We start from the raw sequence: 13,474 nt of genomic DNA, 5'->3' as shown, positions 1-13,474 counted from the left end.
TCATAGGGGGTGTGTTGGGTTTTTTAGATCTCTATTATTGAAGCTTTTCCCATCAAACAGGTGTCCTGATTTGTAAAGTCAATAACATATAATAAATCATATCTAACCTGAAGTAGGTATTTGACCTGAATGTTCCTTTTCTCAAAAATGTGAACACTTCATTTCAGTAGTGACAGTCATACAATGTTGCTGCTGTAGATACTGACATAACAGTATAAACATAATTTCATCTGGATAAATTATAGATTTCTGTGTTTAATGATGAAGAATAAAAAGTCCAAACCAAAATTCAAAGCCTTCAGTCTTAAAAAAAAATTACTAAAAAAATCAAGAAAGGTGTTTTTATTTACCTTCAACAAAATGTTCGTTTCATTGCCTTTATTTTCTAAGCAACAATTTAAAACAGATTAAGAGGAGGAGATGACTAATCTGAGAAGTCAGTCGCAAAACTATCAAAGAATTTTGCCAATAGTCAGAGGGAAAGACAATCACCCACAGCATGGGAAATTCAGGACAAATTTCCTGCTCTTTCCTTCTCTAAAAATTTGAATTCACATATCCTGTAGGAATGCCCTAACCACTCTTTTGCACAAGGAATTCCTGTGAATTTTTCTGTCTTTTCTGTTGATTCTGATCTTTTTTCATAACAGTGATTCAATATTCACCAGAGCCTAAGAGCAACTCCTTCTCCATTAGGAGATGGAATCTTTCTTGTGCTGTTTATCAGGGAATATGTAAACCATGTTTCAATGAATGAATCATCTGATGAGACCTAAAGGAGGGCTTTCTTTCTGTATATCTGAAAAAGAAGAAGTTAGAAATTGCTTTGAGGGATGAAATGATATTGATCAACCTCCAGCCTTTCTTATTACTCTCCCTGACAGATGAATCTTCACCTCTTGCTTTGTATATTTGTCAATATACAGAGCTTACAGAACAACCAACAAAATCTGTGAGGTAACGTGACCCAATCTTACAGAGACTTTGGGCTGATGTTGCAGTAGAAGAAATATTCAACAACAAAGAAAATTTGTTTGACTATGTGCAAGCTATGGGGAGAATAAACTGGAGTTATAGCAGCATAATTGTATATACAATAAAGCATTTACCCAATTAACTTTTTCAGTAACAAAAATCACACCGCTCACTAGAAAAGTTTAACAACTCATCAAAACAGCAACCACACTTTTATGGAATAGGTATTGATTTCACAGAATCACAGAATAATTGAGTTTGGAAGGAACCTCTGGAGATTGTTTTGTTGAACCTGACATTTCGAAGGGAAGTTTTTTTCCCTTGCAAACAAGGCAGAGAAGTATCACAAAACAAGAACGTGTCATTTTCAGTTTTCTTCTGCACTGCACTGACATGCAACATTGTACAATCCAGGATGTTCAGCATTCCCAAAATCTATGCCACTCCATTTTTGCTGTAGAGAAGGCATCAGGCAATTTAAGAAAGGCTAAATATGTCTGTGTGTGCAGGTGTATTTTTTCTCAATGGCATATGAAGAAAGTCCTATCAGCCCTTGATGGTCAATATTTTTAAGTGTTGTACACAGATGGAGGCCCCTTCTTTCTTCTTCAGCTTGTGTCACAGTTAATATCCTTTAGGTAACCCAGCAGCCTTTGCACTGGTTGTAGTCCCTTTGCATCTTGGCATCTCTTGCATCCCTCTGTTAGAAGCCTTTAGATCTGCAGAGCTGCTCCATACACCACAGCCTCCCTGCTCTCTTTTTCCATAATGATATTCCACTTGACCTGCAAGGAAAAAAAAAAAAAGGAAAAAAAAAAAAAAAAAAAAAGAAAAAAAGAAAAAAAAGTGAAACAAAGCCAAGGTACAAGAGTTTGTTTGAGATTCGTGTTCCTATTATCTTTCTAAGGATTTCTGCTCCATCCAAGGATCCAGGCAGGTCTGAAAAATATGAACTGCAGAGGCAAGTTTATTGGAGGTCTTGAAAAGTGACTGCAGCTCTGGAGTGGAGGGGTCTGCTAGCAGGGGAGGGAGAGGCAAATGGCAGCACTAAAAAACTGCTTTTACTCAGGTGAGGGATTCAGGCAGGGACCAACAGCACAGGAGTTTCTTGTAGAGCCTGCTTGTCTCTGTGGTGATTCTCAGGGCCAGGACTGTGTCATTCTGACTTTGACACAATGCCAGTAAAAGATGCCTGGAGAGAGAAACAAGGACAGGGCATTCAAAAGTGTTCTGCTATTGAAGATGACACAAAAGGAAAACAATCTCTGAAGTCTGCGTGAGCAAGGAGGGCACAGGCACTCAACCCAGCAATGCACAGAGCTTTGCTGACTTCTGAGAGCTGGGGTTTTGGCCCAGTTTCTCTAACTGACGCACACGAAATATTCCCATGAAGGATTTATATATTGCAGTATATAAATATCATTAAAAGCAAAAACAATCAAGAAATCGTATTTAAATTTTCTGGATGTAACTATTCTTTCCAAAATGGTCTAACTTTTCTGACACCTATTAGGATTTCTGCTTTACTTCTTAAAAACTTTTTGCAAAGTCCCTTTGCACTTGATATCTTTGATTCTCTTATTGGAAAGGTTTGTCCAGGTCAGTTCTCCTACTAGTCTGCATGTAGCCCTCATGGTATTCTTACTGTGTGCCAACTGCCTGGAAGCATCAATATTTCCTTTTATAATTAGCCTATGTCCCATTGTACAAAACATTATGAAAGTCATTAATAAGCAGAGCACCATACTAATGCTGGTAATTCTGCTCTTAAATTTACATTGAGGTAAGAAGGATAACAGCATCTCTGTCACTAGATAGCAGTACAAGAGAAAACTACTTTTGCTTAAAAGCAAATTTTCCTAAAAAATTGGCTAAAAAAAAAAATTTCCTAAATTTCCTAAAAAATTGGCTCAAACTGCAGCCAGTTTAAAATTTAATGCTTTCTCCTGGCCCTGTCTGTATGCATGAACCCATGAACCCATGACTGGTACTTGTCCCACTGCAGCATTCAACATCACAGCTGTTTCTCGGTGTAAACAATCTAAATTTTTTTTGTTGTAGGAAACAGAGAAATTCTCTGAAATGGATTTTGGTTCTGTGTGCTTTCCTTATCACATGGTCATGCCTGTCTTGCGTGTCACAAACTCAATTGTTATTCGTGTGTCTGAGTTATCTGTATGAACATCAGATGCTTGTGCTTGCTGTGGGGCTTCAGCAGAGAGATGGAAAGCTGCACCCTCCAGAACAACAATATTCAACACAGTGGCTTTCAAACTTGCTTCATCTGATTGCTTTTACATCTTTGCTGAGGGAATGGACAGAAAAGACCCAGGGCAGAAAGGTTCAGGGCTTTGGCTCTTTCATTACACATAATTCACAGAGAAACTGTCTCCTCTAATTATTTTTTGTCTTGGTAAAATAACAGCCAAAACTCTGACATTCCAGGTCCGTCTCACTTCTCACTTGACAAAGTCACTGAGAGTAAATTTTAACTTTTAACTGCTTGGTGCTGCTAAATGATCTTTGGATTAGACTGATGTGTTGAGAGAGCTCATTTGTTCCTACAGTTCCAGCCATGGGCTAGAATTCAGGCAATCTGAACTTATTTCTGAACCACACGCTGAGCTCTTCCTGTGTGACTTTGAGTAAGAAACTTAACCCTTCTGGGTTTTTTTTCCTACTTCATTCCTTCCATACCTTTATTTAGGTGCTAAGTGCTCCTGAAGCCAAAGAACTCTCTTTTACTGTGTGAATATACAAATGGAGTCCTGAATTTCCTAAATACCACTATATTTTTCTCTAATGACAATGTTAATAAATGGCTGTAAAAGGTATTCTGTGTCTCAGGTACACATAATGAGCTTGGGGACCCTGCTGAGGGGGACAATGCCATTAGCAGTTCTTACCCCAGCATTGTCATTTGATGCAATTCAAAATTCAACTACTCTGAAGTTTCTGGAGATGAGCTTAGCATTTGAATTATTTTGATTGTTAATGTAACTAAAGATGCAAAGCTAGTAGTACTTAAAAGGACAATCTGTAATATTTTTCTGGTATCCTACTGTTTTCCCTCTTTTAATATCACAAATCAGAAATGATAACAGACATATGAGACCTTCCTTGTAACATTGGGTGTACATGCTGAATCATGGCTGCTTCTTTCACTATCACCACATTCCTGTTAATAACAGACAAAGGAAAGTTCAGTATATCCCCTCCCCCATACCACTTTAATCTGAATTATAATTGCACTTTCTGTGTAACGGGTGATGACAAGCTGGTTGAGAGAAATCAGCAACTTTAATGCATTTTTAAATTCACTGCTGAAATTCCATGAAAATGTATGAACATTGACCTCTCCTTCATCATGACACACTACAGTCTTTTAATGCACCTCCAGTCACACAGGCTGAATTATTCTGCATAATACTGAGAGGCTGTGCTTACTGATTCTTGTGGAGCACAGAAGATCTAGTCCTGTAGAGAAGACTCATAGCCAAGTGTAGGCAGCATAACTGGCTGTCAAAATGAATGATTCGTGTAGTACAATTGGTTGGTTTAGTGTAAAAAAAAGAAGTACATGTGAAAAGTATTGAGTTAATTGGTCTGATAAAGGACACATTTCTGTTCAGCTCCTGATTTGAAAAAATTAAGAGCATCTCTAACAAAGCAGGAATTTATACACAAAACCTTGTTTTTAAGGTTTAATTGATAAGGTTGGACTTGAAAATCTGTTTAAAATTAAGCTCATGATTTGAAGAGACCTAGACCCATCTATAGATACTCTGTTGCAACAGAAATATCTTTGATCGATGTTTTGTGATGGTGACTGGAAAATACCAAGGAAGGAAAAGGGTTAATTTAAATAAAGCACAAAATATTAATCCATTAATACAATCCAGAAACAGCAGTGTCCATGTGTTTCAAGGGGTAATTGTATCTCTTATCAGAATCTGTAAGAAAGACACACCAGTCCATGAATATAGACTCAAAATGAAATCTAAAATGGGGACCAAAATTAAAAACCTTCAACTATATTTCATTGTTTTAGTGCTTCCATTTAGATACAAAAACTAGAAGCCAGTGAGAAAAAATAGTGGATGCAGACTGTTGGGAAGGTTCAAATGGAGTGTTTTAGAGAAAACTGTTCTAGGTGGGGTCTCACATCTCACACTCCAAAATACTGCATAAAAGTAATCATAATGTAGAAAATTTTTTGCAGGCTGTATAGGCTGTTTTTTTTAACATATCCTGATGCAGGGAGCTTCAGAGTTTTTTGGAAGCATCCAGATCTTTTGTATGCTCCACACTTCTACTATTTTGGCAAGATACAGGATAAATTGACATTTCGCTTGGGGGGGTAGAGAGGACAGAGGAGACTTTTGTGTGTGTGCTTGGAAACCCCATGGTTATATAATGAGACAATCCCTCAGAGAGCAGTAAATTTTTAATTTCTATTTTAATAACAGATGTTGTAGAGGTAAAGGGTATAATATGAGGTCTTGGGAAACTCGTTTTTAATTCTTAGGCCTTCTTCTCAGGCTAGAAGTTCAGCTTATACTGAAGTCTGTGGTTGGACAGAAGCCTTTATCAAGACTGCAGTGTACTTCAGGTTGTATCCAAGCTTGTGCATATTGTATATACTCAGTACAAGGTAAAAAAAAAATCTACCAGAAGTACTTTCATAGCTGTTTCATGCTGACTATCTCAGTGTGATTCAAACACAGGAGCTGGATGCAGTGGTATCATTGCAAGTAGCCAACTTGGCAAATTTCTCTCTTGATGCCAAGGAGCTCTGGCATTAAAGACCTCTTAAAATGAAGGCCAGAGAGGCTTCCCAAGGGTGCTCTATGCTGAATGCATCCATGTGTTTTGCTGTGGCTGCAAAAATAGTGCAGGAAGTTTTGTGTCTGCCATAATTAAGCTCAAGGCTTCAGGAAAACCAAAATGTGTAGTTTTTGGCTTGGCAGAATGACAAGGAGAAGCTGAAAAAAGGAACAGGAAAGATTTTTGCAAGATGTTATGTATATGCATCAAATTGTTGTAAAACATAACTTCTCTTGGTAAAACAGCCACTTGCAAATGGCTCTGGAGCTGGGGCTGGTGTAGATCAGGTGTGGGTTGCACAGGAAATGTTTTGATTTGGGCTCACCTGCTTTTTCTTGCTTTCTTATTTAGCCCATGCTCTCTGGCACAGATAAAACATTAGAACAAGTCAAAACACATTCTCTTTATTTTCCTGACTTTTTTCTCTCCCGTCCTAAGCCAGAATTTTAAATGTCATCTTTTCAAAATATGGCATTTTCAGAGAGGTGTTATAGCCTGGATCTTCCTGAATGGAAAATGTATTTACAGTTCAAAAGATTTTAAAACAAAATAGGAAAGGCCAAGACAAATGAAAAAGACTGGAGGAACAGCAGCTGAAGATTTTATCCAATTAGATTTTCAGATGTCTCTGTCAGCTTCTTTTACCCCTAGGGAATTGGGAAGAAAAATTTGAAATCTAAATCTTGCATTCCCTAGAAATGTCTCTCTTCCCTGGCAGCACCTGTAGACACCATGGGTTTCAAGGCTGTGGAGAAAATGAAAATAAGAGAAAAACCACTGATGAGAGCACAAATTTTGACACTTGCAGAAACAGGACTGTTCCAAAATGCTGTCATGCTTTTCATCTTTCTCTGCTACCTCAAATCCCATATGCTGGGATATACCTTGACCTGAAATATACTTCAACTGGATTACCCAATATATACTCAGAGAATACAAAGCCAGCAGGGTCACTGTGGTGATGCTGTTTTAACTGCACAGCTTGTGCCAGCAGTATGGCTTTACTGAAAAGTGTTCAAAGACATCACCTCTTTTTTTAGTAATGACAGATGATGAAAACCCTAGAGATGATAGGCCTAGAGGAATTGGGTGAGCATCCAAGGATACTGAAGAGACCTCTGGCTTGGTCCAAGTCCAGGACCATGCATAAGAGAAGGTGTTTTCCCCCTGAAAGGGATTCAGAACTGAGGATCCCAGCTATGCTCACTTCCATCTATGAAGGCAGATCTCATTTGATGTTTTCTCTTGGCTTGGTCAAACAGGCAAGAACGCCCAAGCCACAACATCATGTTTGAAACTGTATATCTTTCAAATAACTAAGCTTAATGGAAGGTATAACTCTGGGAAGGTATAGCTCTGTACTTCAGACCACCTCCTGTGGTTCCTAGTGGCTCTCCGTGAGGACTGGCACAATCCTGCTAGCTGGACCCTTTGAGTAACACAGGTAGGAGCCATTGACTCTGATTTATGTCTCAAACAAAAACATAAGCAGGTGCTTAATTTTCTAGTAAAGCATACAATGAAGAATTTGCTAAGAGCTTTGCTGAAGGGAGGCCTCAGTAGTTAAAACTTGTCAATCACCTTTCTCAGATTTGATAATATGTCATTGAAAACTCCAGATGTTACCAAGTTAATTGCTAAGAGAAACTTACTTAAGAACTCCCCAAGAGCAACCTGCAGCTGTGTTAATGTGTGAGATCCTTGTCTTTCTTTCTAAAAGGACATTCAATTTGGCCTTTTTACCTGAAGTCTCAGCACCTCAGGGTTTTTTTGTCCTTGCTAGAATTCCTGAGAACAGGGAGTTGCCATCTGTGCCTTCAATACACCAGGAGGAAAATGGCATGGGATATCTGAAGGAATCCCCAGACTTGTGCCTCTGTCAAGGATGTTTTTTCCTCCACCTCTTCTGTCTGGGATCCTTCAGAACAGAGAACACATTATTTTCATCTCATACATTTGTAAGTCACTGAGCTTCTAACAGGGTGCCGGGTCAGTGAAATGACTGCAACTTCAACCTATAAAAGGAAAGTATCTGGGAAAATTTTTCTTTTTTACCATCTCCAGGTATAGCTGTGCTCCTCCCACCTTCCATTCAGACAAGTGGGCGCTATTTCTGCCTTCACAACAAGTTATAAAAAGACTGAGAAAACATGAAGAATGTAAACTTTATGTTACAGTTTCCTCCCATACTCACACCTACACATTCCCCTTTCTGGTGTGGAAACCTGCCTGATGCCAGCCATTTAAATGGGCACCTTTCGTGCCAGCTGGGCATCTAGAGGTCTGTTTGTCTCTCAGGGAGAAAGATTTTAAAAAAAGTACAACAGCAAAATGAAAACAAAAAATGGAAAAGGGAATGAAACCGAAGTAAATTAAATGTTCTTTCAGCCAGTTTTTTGAACTGCCCTCAGTTATAAATTTACCAGCATTCTTCCAGACAGTGGCAGCTGCTTCATCACTCTTCAGAATGAGTTGCTCCATAGCAACAGGCAGCAGCAGGAACCTCCCCAGCGTGAGCATCATGCACTGAGGGGGCTTTCAAAAGGGGTAACAATGGTTAAAGTTAAGACAGGGAACTACATCTTACCTATTACACAGTCCAGTTTCAGCTGTCAGAAACTGCTCTTACCATAGGCATATCACTACCTAGTGATAGAAGGAAATCTGGCAGGTGTTTCTAGTCTGTAAAACTGTAAGAGATTACCTGGATTTTCTTTTATACAAATCTGAGTTATCTCTCTGTCTGTTAAACAGGCTTGCAACCAAAAAAATAAAAAATTTGCTTTTTATCTGTAAAGCAGAATAAGGAAACTACATCAGTCATAGAATCATTCCCCTCTTCTGGGTTTTAAAACTCTCTTAGGACTATGTGAGTCTCACATTGAATTTGATGAAATTGCCTGCACCAAGCTGGAATTTAGTATCAGGAGAGGAAAACTCAAACCTGTGTTAGGATGTTTTATATTACCAGATCCCCAATATCCTTGACTTTTGATATGTGGTGGTTGCCCAACTGTAACTTATATTTATTTATGGTAATAATTTTGAAACATGCTAGATTAGCAGCCTAGGAAACTAAATTGCAAACCAGCAATTTGAGTTATACCACAAGCCCTCTCTGCTAGGTTTATTTGGAGGTAGGAGGAGAAGAGTTTAATCAGCTCTGTAAATTCATTAGCCCCTCCCTACTGAAGTGGGCACAAAGGGTCCCACTTAGCATCAGTAGTGTTGGTAGCTGTTCTGAAATAAATATAAATCCAGCTTTTTAAAAAACAGGCAGTTGAGCAAGTCAGTTGTAAGCTGTCATTATTGTGTGAGGCTGAACCAGTTCTTCTGACACCCCATCACTTTGATATAGTTGACCCTTCCCTGAGGACTTCTGAGTTTTATCTTTCCAATTTTTATGGTTTAAAATACAAAAGCTCACAATGTGGGTTGTTCAGAAGACTCCTGAGGCAATTTCAATATCTACCTAAGTTTTCAGCACTTGCTGAGATGAGGACTATGCCCCACTGGAACTCTGCTCTTTGCTGTAAGGAAACCCAGAATGTTTTCCAGAATTTCCCCATGTCCCCTGGTGATTAGAAAGCAGGGTTACAGCACACACCTTGGATAACAGCTCCTTCAAAGTGCAGCTGAGTCGGCCTCAAAGGGAGTCATTTTCTCTCCACTGACTATTGAGCAAGTTGGTGCAGTGACTCTTTCCTCTGGTAACATCAGATCTTGTTACTGTCCTCTGGTTTGTCTCAGTCACCCAACTGATCCAATCACTCAAAAGAAAAGCAGAGTCTTTTCTGACCATTTCTCTTTTCTTTCGCCACAGGGAGACCTCCAGAGATCCCTCATTCAGGTGGATTTTGGAGATGGCATTGCAGTGTCATATGCCAACCTCAGCTCCACAGAAGATGGAATCAAACACATCTACCAGAACGTGGGCATATTCCGAGTGACTGTGCTGGTGGAAAACAGCCTGGGATCTGATAACGCTGTCCTCTACCTCCATGTAACATGTATGTGTGTTCATACTTCTTAGCTTCTGTTATTCTTTAAAAATTACTACTTGGCCTTAGAGATCACGTGGGGCTTTGCATCTGGGAGCACAGTAGTGGGGTATAATGAGTGTGTGTTTGTCCTTAACAGAGAACTTCAGACTGAGAGGAGCCACAAGCAATAGTAACTTTCAAATCACGTTCAGCCTCTAATTTGGGGTATTTTTATTTGGGACAACTCAAAGGAGTGTTCAGCCCTTTCTGAAATGAACCTTCATTAGCATGTTTACACTTTCAGTAAAAAAAACAAAAAGACATCCAGGATCTGTAATCACTTTTAAAAGCCTCGACTTTTACTTTGTACATATGTTTTGCCCACTAATGAAATACAACCACATCTGGAATGGAAACCAATGCATTTCAGTCTTTCTGTTGTCATAGGAACCAAAATCTTGGTGCTAAAGAGTATTACAGGGAAAAATATTATTTTCACATTGCTCCTCTGCTGTTCTTTTTAACCTTTTCATAGTTCATCTGTCTCTGATTGACAACTGAAATGTATCTCAAGTCCTTGGATAAAACCATCAATGTGTTCTTTCATATTTATTCTACCACATGGTTATGAACCCAAAGGGTCAAACTATTATTGAAATTTTGTAACACCCCTAATGGATTTTGGGGCCATAATTTTCTTTATACAATGGTGTTTTTTTATTCTTCTTATTATTATTTATGTTTTCAACTCTGTGCCTCTGTGCCAGATTTTCTGGGGTAAAAAAAGGAAATTTCAAGACTTAAGTTATGCTTACAAAAATACACCTTACCCTCTACCAAATTAACTCCTCACCTTGTGTAGATAATTTAGCACATTCCATATAGTTAACTCTAGTTTTGGAGTTAATTCATACATCATGAAAACAGCTCCCAGCTCCTTCTGCAGGGGAAGAGGGCAGCTCTTCAGTGGGCACCATCATATCAACAGATAGGAGCAATGGGAGGTATAGATGTGGGAGATAAGAGGTTTATGAGGGAGCACTAGAGAATCAGGACCAATTCAGTTCACAGTCACAGTCTACCATTTATGATTCCCTGACCTGACAGATCCCACTCTGTGCCAGACTTTAGTGTCACATAGTATTCTAGCAGCACCATGTGTCTGAAAAGAGACCTCATATTACATTTCAAAGATAACTTATAAATTAGCTTACTGTGAAGTTTGGGATTTTGATTTGGGGCCTTAGCCCTTTGTGCCGAGGCACTGGTGAATCAAGGTAAATTCTCATCTTTTAGACAGCTACAGATTTTATTTTTTTTTTTAGCTAAGTAGCTTCTTAAGTATGGTAAAGAAAAGGACTTCTGCTCAGAACAGACATTCATAGACATCAGTGTAATCTCTTCAGTTCTGGAGTCATGTTCTAGTTTCCCTCCCTCCTTTTCCATGGGTAATGATCATGGGACCAGTTGTGGGCTCTGAATGCAGAGCCACTCTGCTCTTTGTGAAAGTCAGCCCAACAGGAGCCACGGGTTGTCTTTTGGTTTGTTTGGGTTTTTTGTTTTGTTTTGTTTTTCAATCTTTGTAAAGGTCATTGGAAACAAATGGAGAGAGGTGTCTTGGTGGTTGATATTTCACAGGGGGTTCTGACAGCCTCCTGCTAGCAGGATTTGTAATCACTTGCTGTTTGACAAGAAACAATTCCATGGGGACCACTGCACACCCTCAGTCTCTCTGCCAAGTAATGAGGCCACAGGAAGCAACTGTTTTCTCATACAATCACCACAAAATGGAAGGACAAGGCAGGCATCCAGCCTTCACTCTCACACATAGTGGCTTTCTGGTTTATAGAAGTTTAATTAATTTTCTTGGGACACTGAGGGCTTAAGAACCATTTGGATTGTATAAGCAGTACAAGCAATACTCAGATATGCTCGTGTGCCTTAGCAGCTGATAGTCTATGTCTCTGTGTTGTGTGTAGGTAATGCCACCATGGGACTTAAATACTATATGATTAGTGCCACTAGGCTGAGATTACATGTGCCTGACCTCCTGGAGAAGTGACAGCTCTGAGGGATATGTCTCACCTTTCTCTACATGACAAGAATTAGGGACTCCAAACCAGGTTAAAGACTGAGCATGGTGCCACTGAGACTAGCAATAGCAGGAAATCCAGTCCCCTCCAGAGCCTAATGCCCACATCCACAAAAGCTTCTAAATCCTTTAAATGTTTACATTGCTGTACAGCTCTCTCCTGAGTATTCTCCTTGAGCTATATGAGTTTGGCTTGTGGGGAGTTTTGTAAAAATATCTGTCCTTACCATAGATACACACACTGTACTGCCAAGAGCCACAGACTGGCAGTGTGCAGCCTGAGCATCCAGAGAATTTTAGGAAAAGCTACTAACTGGTTACCCCATGTCACATGAGTGTGTGCAGTCAGATCTGGGCCTTTTAATGCTCTTCCCTACATGTGGCCAGCAGCCTTGCTGAGGAAAAAACTGCAGGCACTTAACTCAAGGTGGTCGTGATCTCAAAGGGCAGAGTAAAGTCTCCATCCCCTGCCCTCCTCATCCTGCCCCAGGGACAGTGCACAGTACCAGTGCCTTTGCAGCAGTTGGGTCAGGGATATTGAAATGTTGTTTATTGTAAAGCCAGAAGCATTTTGGGGTGGATGGGCTGCTTTTCCAGCCCACAGGCTGTCACTGAACTGTCCTGACATGTCAAAATTTTCCCGTGGAAAGTTAGTTATGCATTTGCCTGAATCCCTCAGAATAGCATCGCCTGCCTAAGTGAACATGTTTGAAAACATTCTTCCTTTCTGTTGTCTGGGACTTTTACGTAGTTGCTTTTCTTCTCCTGGGGCAGGACTTTAGTTTCCATGCCCCCCCTTGAATCTCAGAAAAGAATTATTATCTTGAATTCTCTTCAAACTCACCTGGTGGAAAGCAGCCTCCTGCTAAGCTGGGGGCCTATCCGGAGTGAGCTATCCCCATCTGCTGGTCAGATTATAGTTCAACATTTCAGCCACTCGGACCCATCACCTGTTTGCACAGAAATACTAAGGCAGGACTGGATTGCTTGAGCCCTTCTTTTGCATTCTTTCCTAGGAACCATATGGTGAAAATCTGAGGAGGTGCTGGGCACTGTCTACAATGCAGGATCATTTGAGATGTGTTCAGAGAAGCTGTGCAGTTATGTGGCAGGGGTTTAGACTTCATACAGGCTCCACTGTCACTGCTGTCACCACATCCAGTGTTTGGATATGTGTTCCTTCAGAGCACTGTGCTGACATTGGTCATTTAACCAACATCCAAAAGAAATCCAGAGCTGCAAAATCTTTTGTCTGGGAAGCTGCTGTTTTCAGGTGTCAGGGTTTTGCTGAGAGCAGGCATGGCCCAGTCATGAAAATCAGCAAAGCACAGAACTGTCATGGCTTGAAAAGACCTCCAAGATCACAAAGTCCGCGAAGGAGAAAACGAAAAAAAAAATAAGCAAACCAATACACCTCCCTGCCCACCTCCACCCCCTAGCCCCCACAAAAAACACCAAAACAAAGGAACAAACCAAAACCCAACAATACATCCAAGCCATGCCTGCTAGGGCATGTCCTGAAGTGCCATGTCTGTGTTTTTTGAATACGTCCAAAGGTGGTGACTCCACCATCTCCCTGGGAAGTCCATTTCAGTGC

The 13,474-nt window shown here is 40.0% G+C and overlaps 1 protein-coding gene across 2 annotated transcripts in view; it reads left to right on the top strand.

Moving 5' to 3' along the window:
• The window catches only part of SORCS1 (sortilin related VPS10 domain containing receptor 1), a 287,845-nt gene that overhangs the window by 247,179 nt on the left and 27,192 nt on the right, over window positions 1-13,474 (top strand). For both annotated transcript variants that reach the window (XM_071749351.1, XM_071749350.1), the window contains exon 19: window positions 9,626-9,812. In XM_071749351.1, coding sequence (XP_071605452.1) covers window positions 9,626-9,812 — 187 coding nt within the window. The remainder of the gene's footprint in view (window positions 1-9,625; window positions 9,813-13,474) is intronic.

The sequence above is a fragment of the Heliangelus exortis genome, chromosome 7, assembly GCF_036169615.1.
Source record: "Heliangelus exortis chromosome 7, bHelExo1.hap1, whole genome shotgun sequence".
Lineage (NCBI taxonomy): Eukaryota > Metazoa > Chordata > Aves > Apodiformes > Trochilidae > Heliangelus > Heliangelus exortis.
This window is presented reverse-complemented; position numbering and strand designations above follow the sequence as displayed.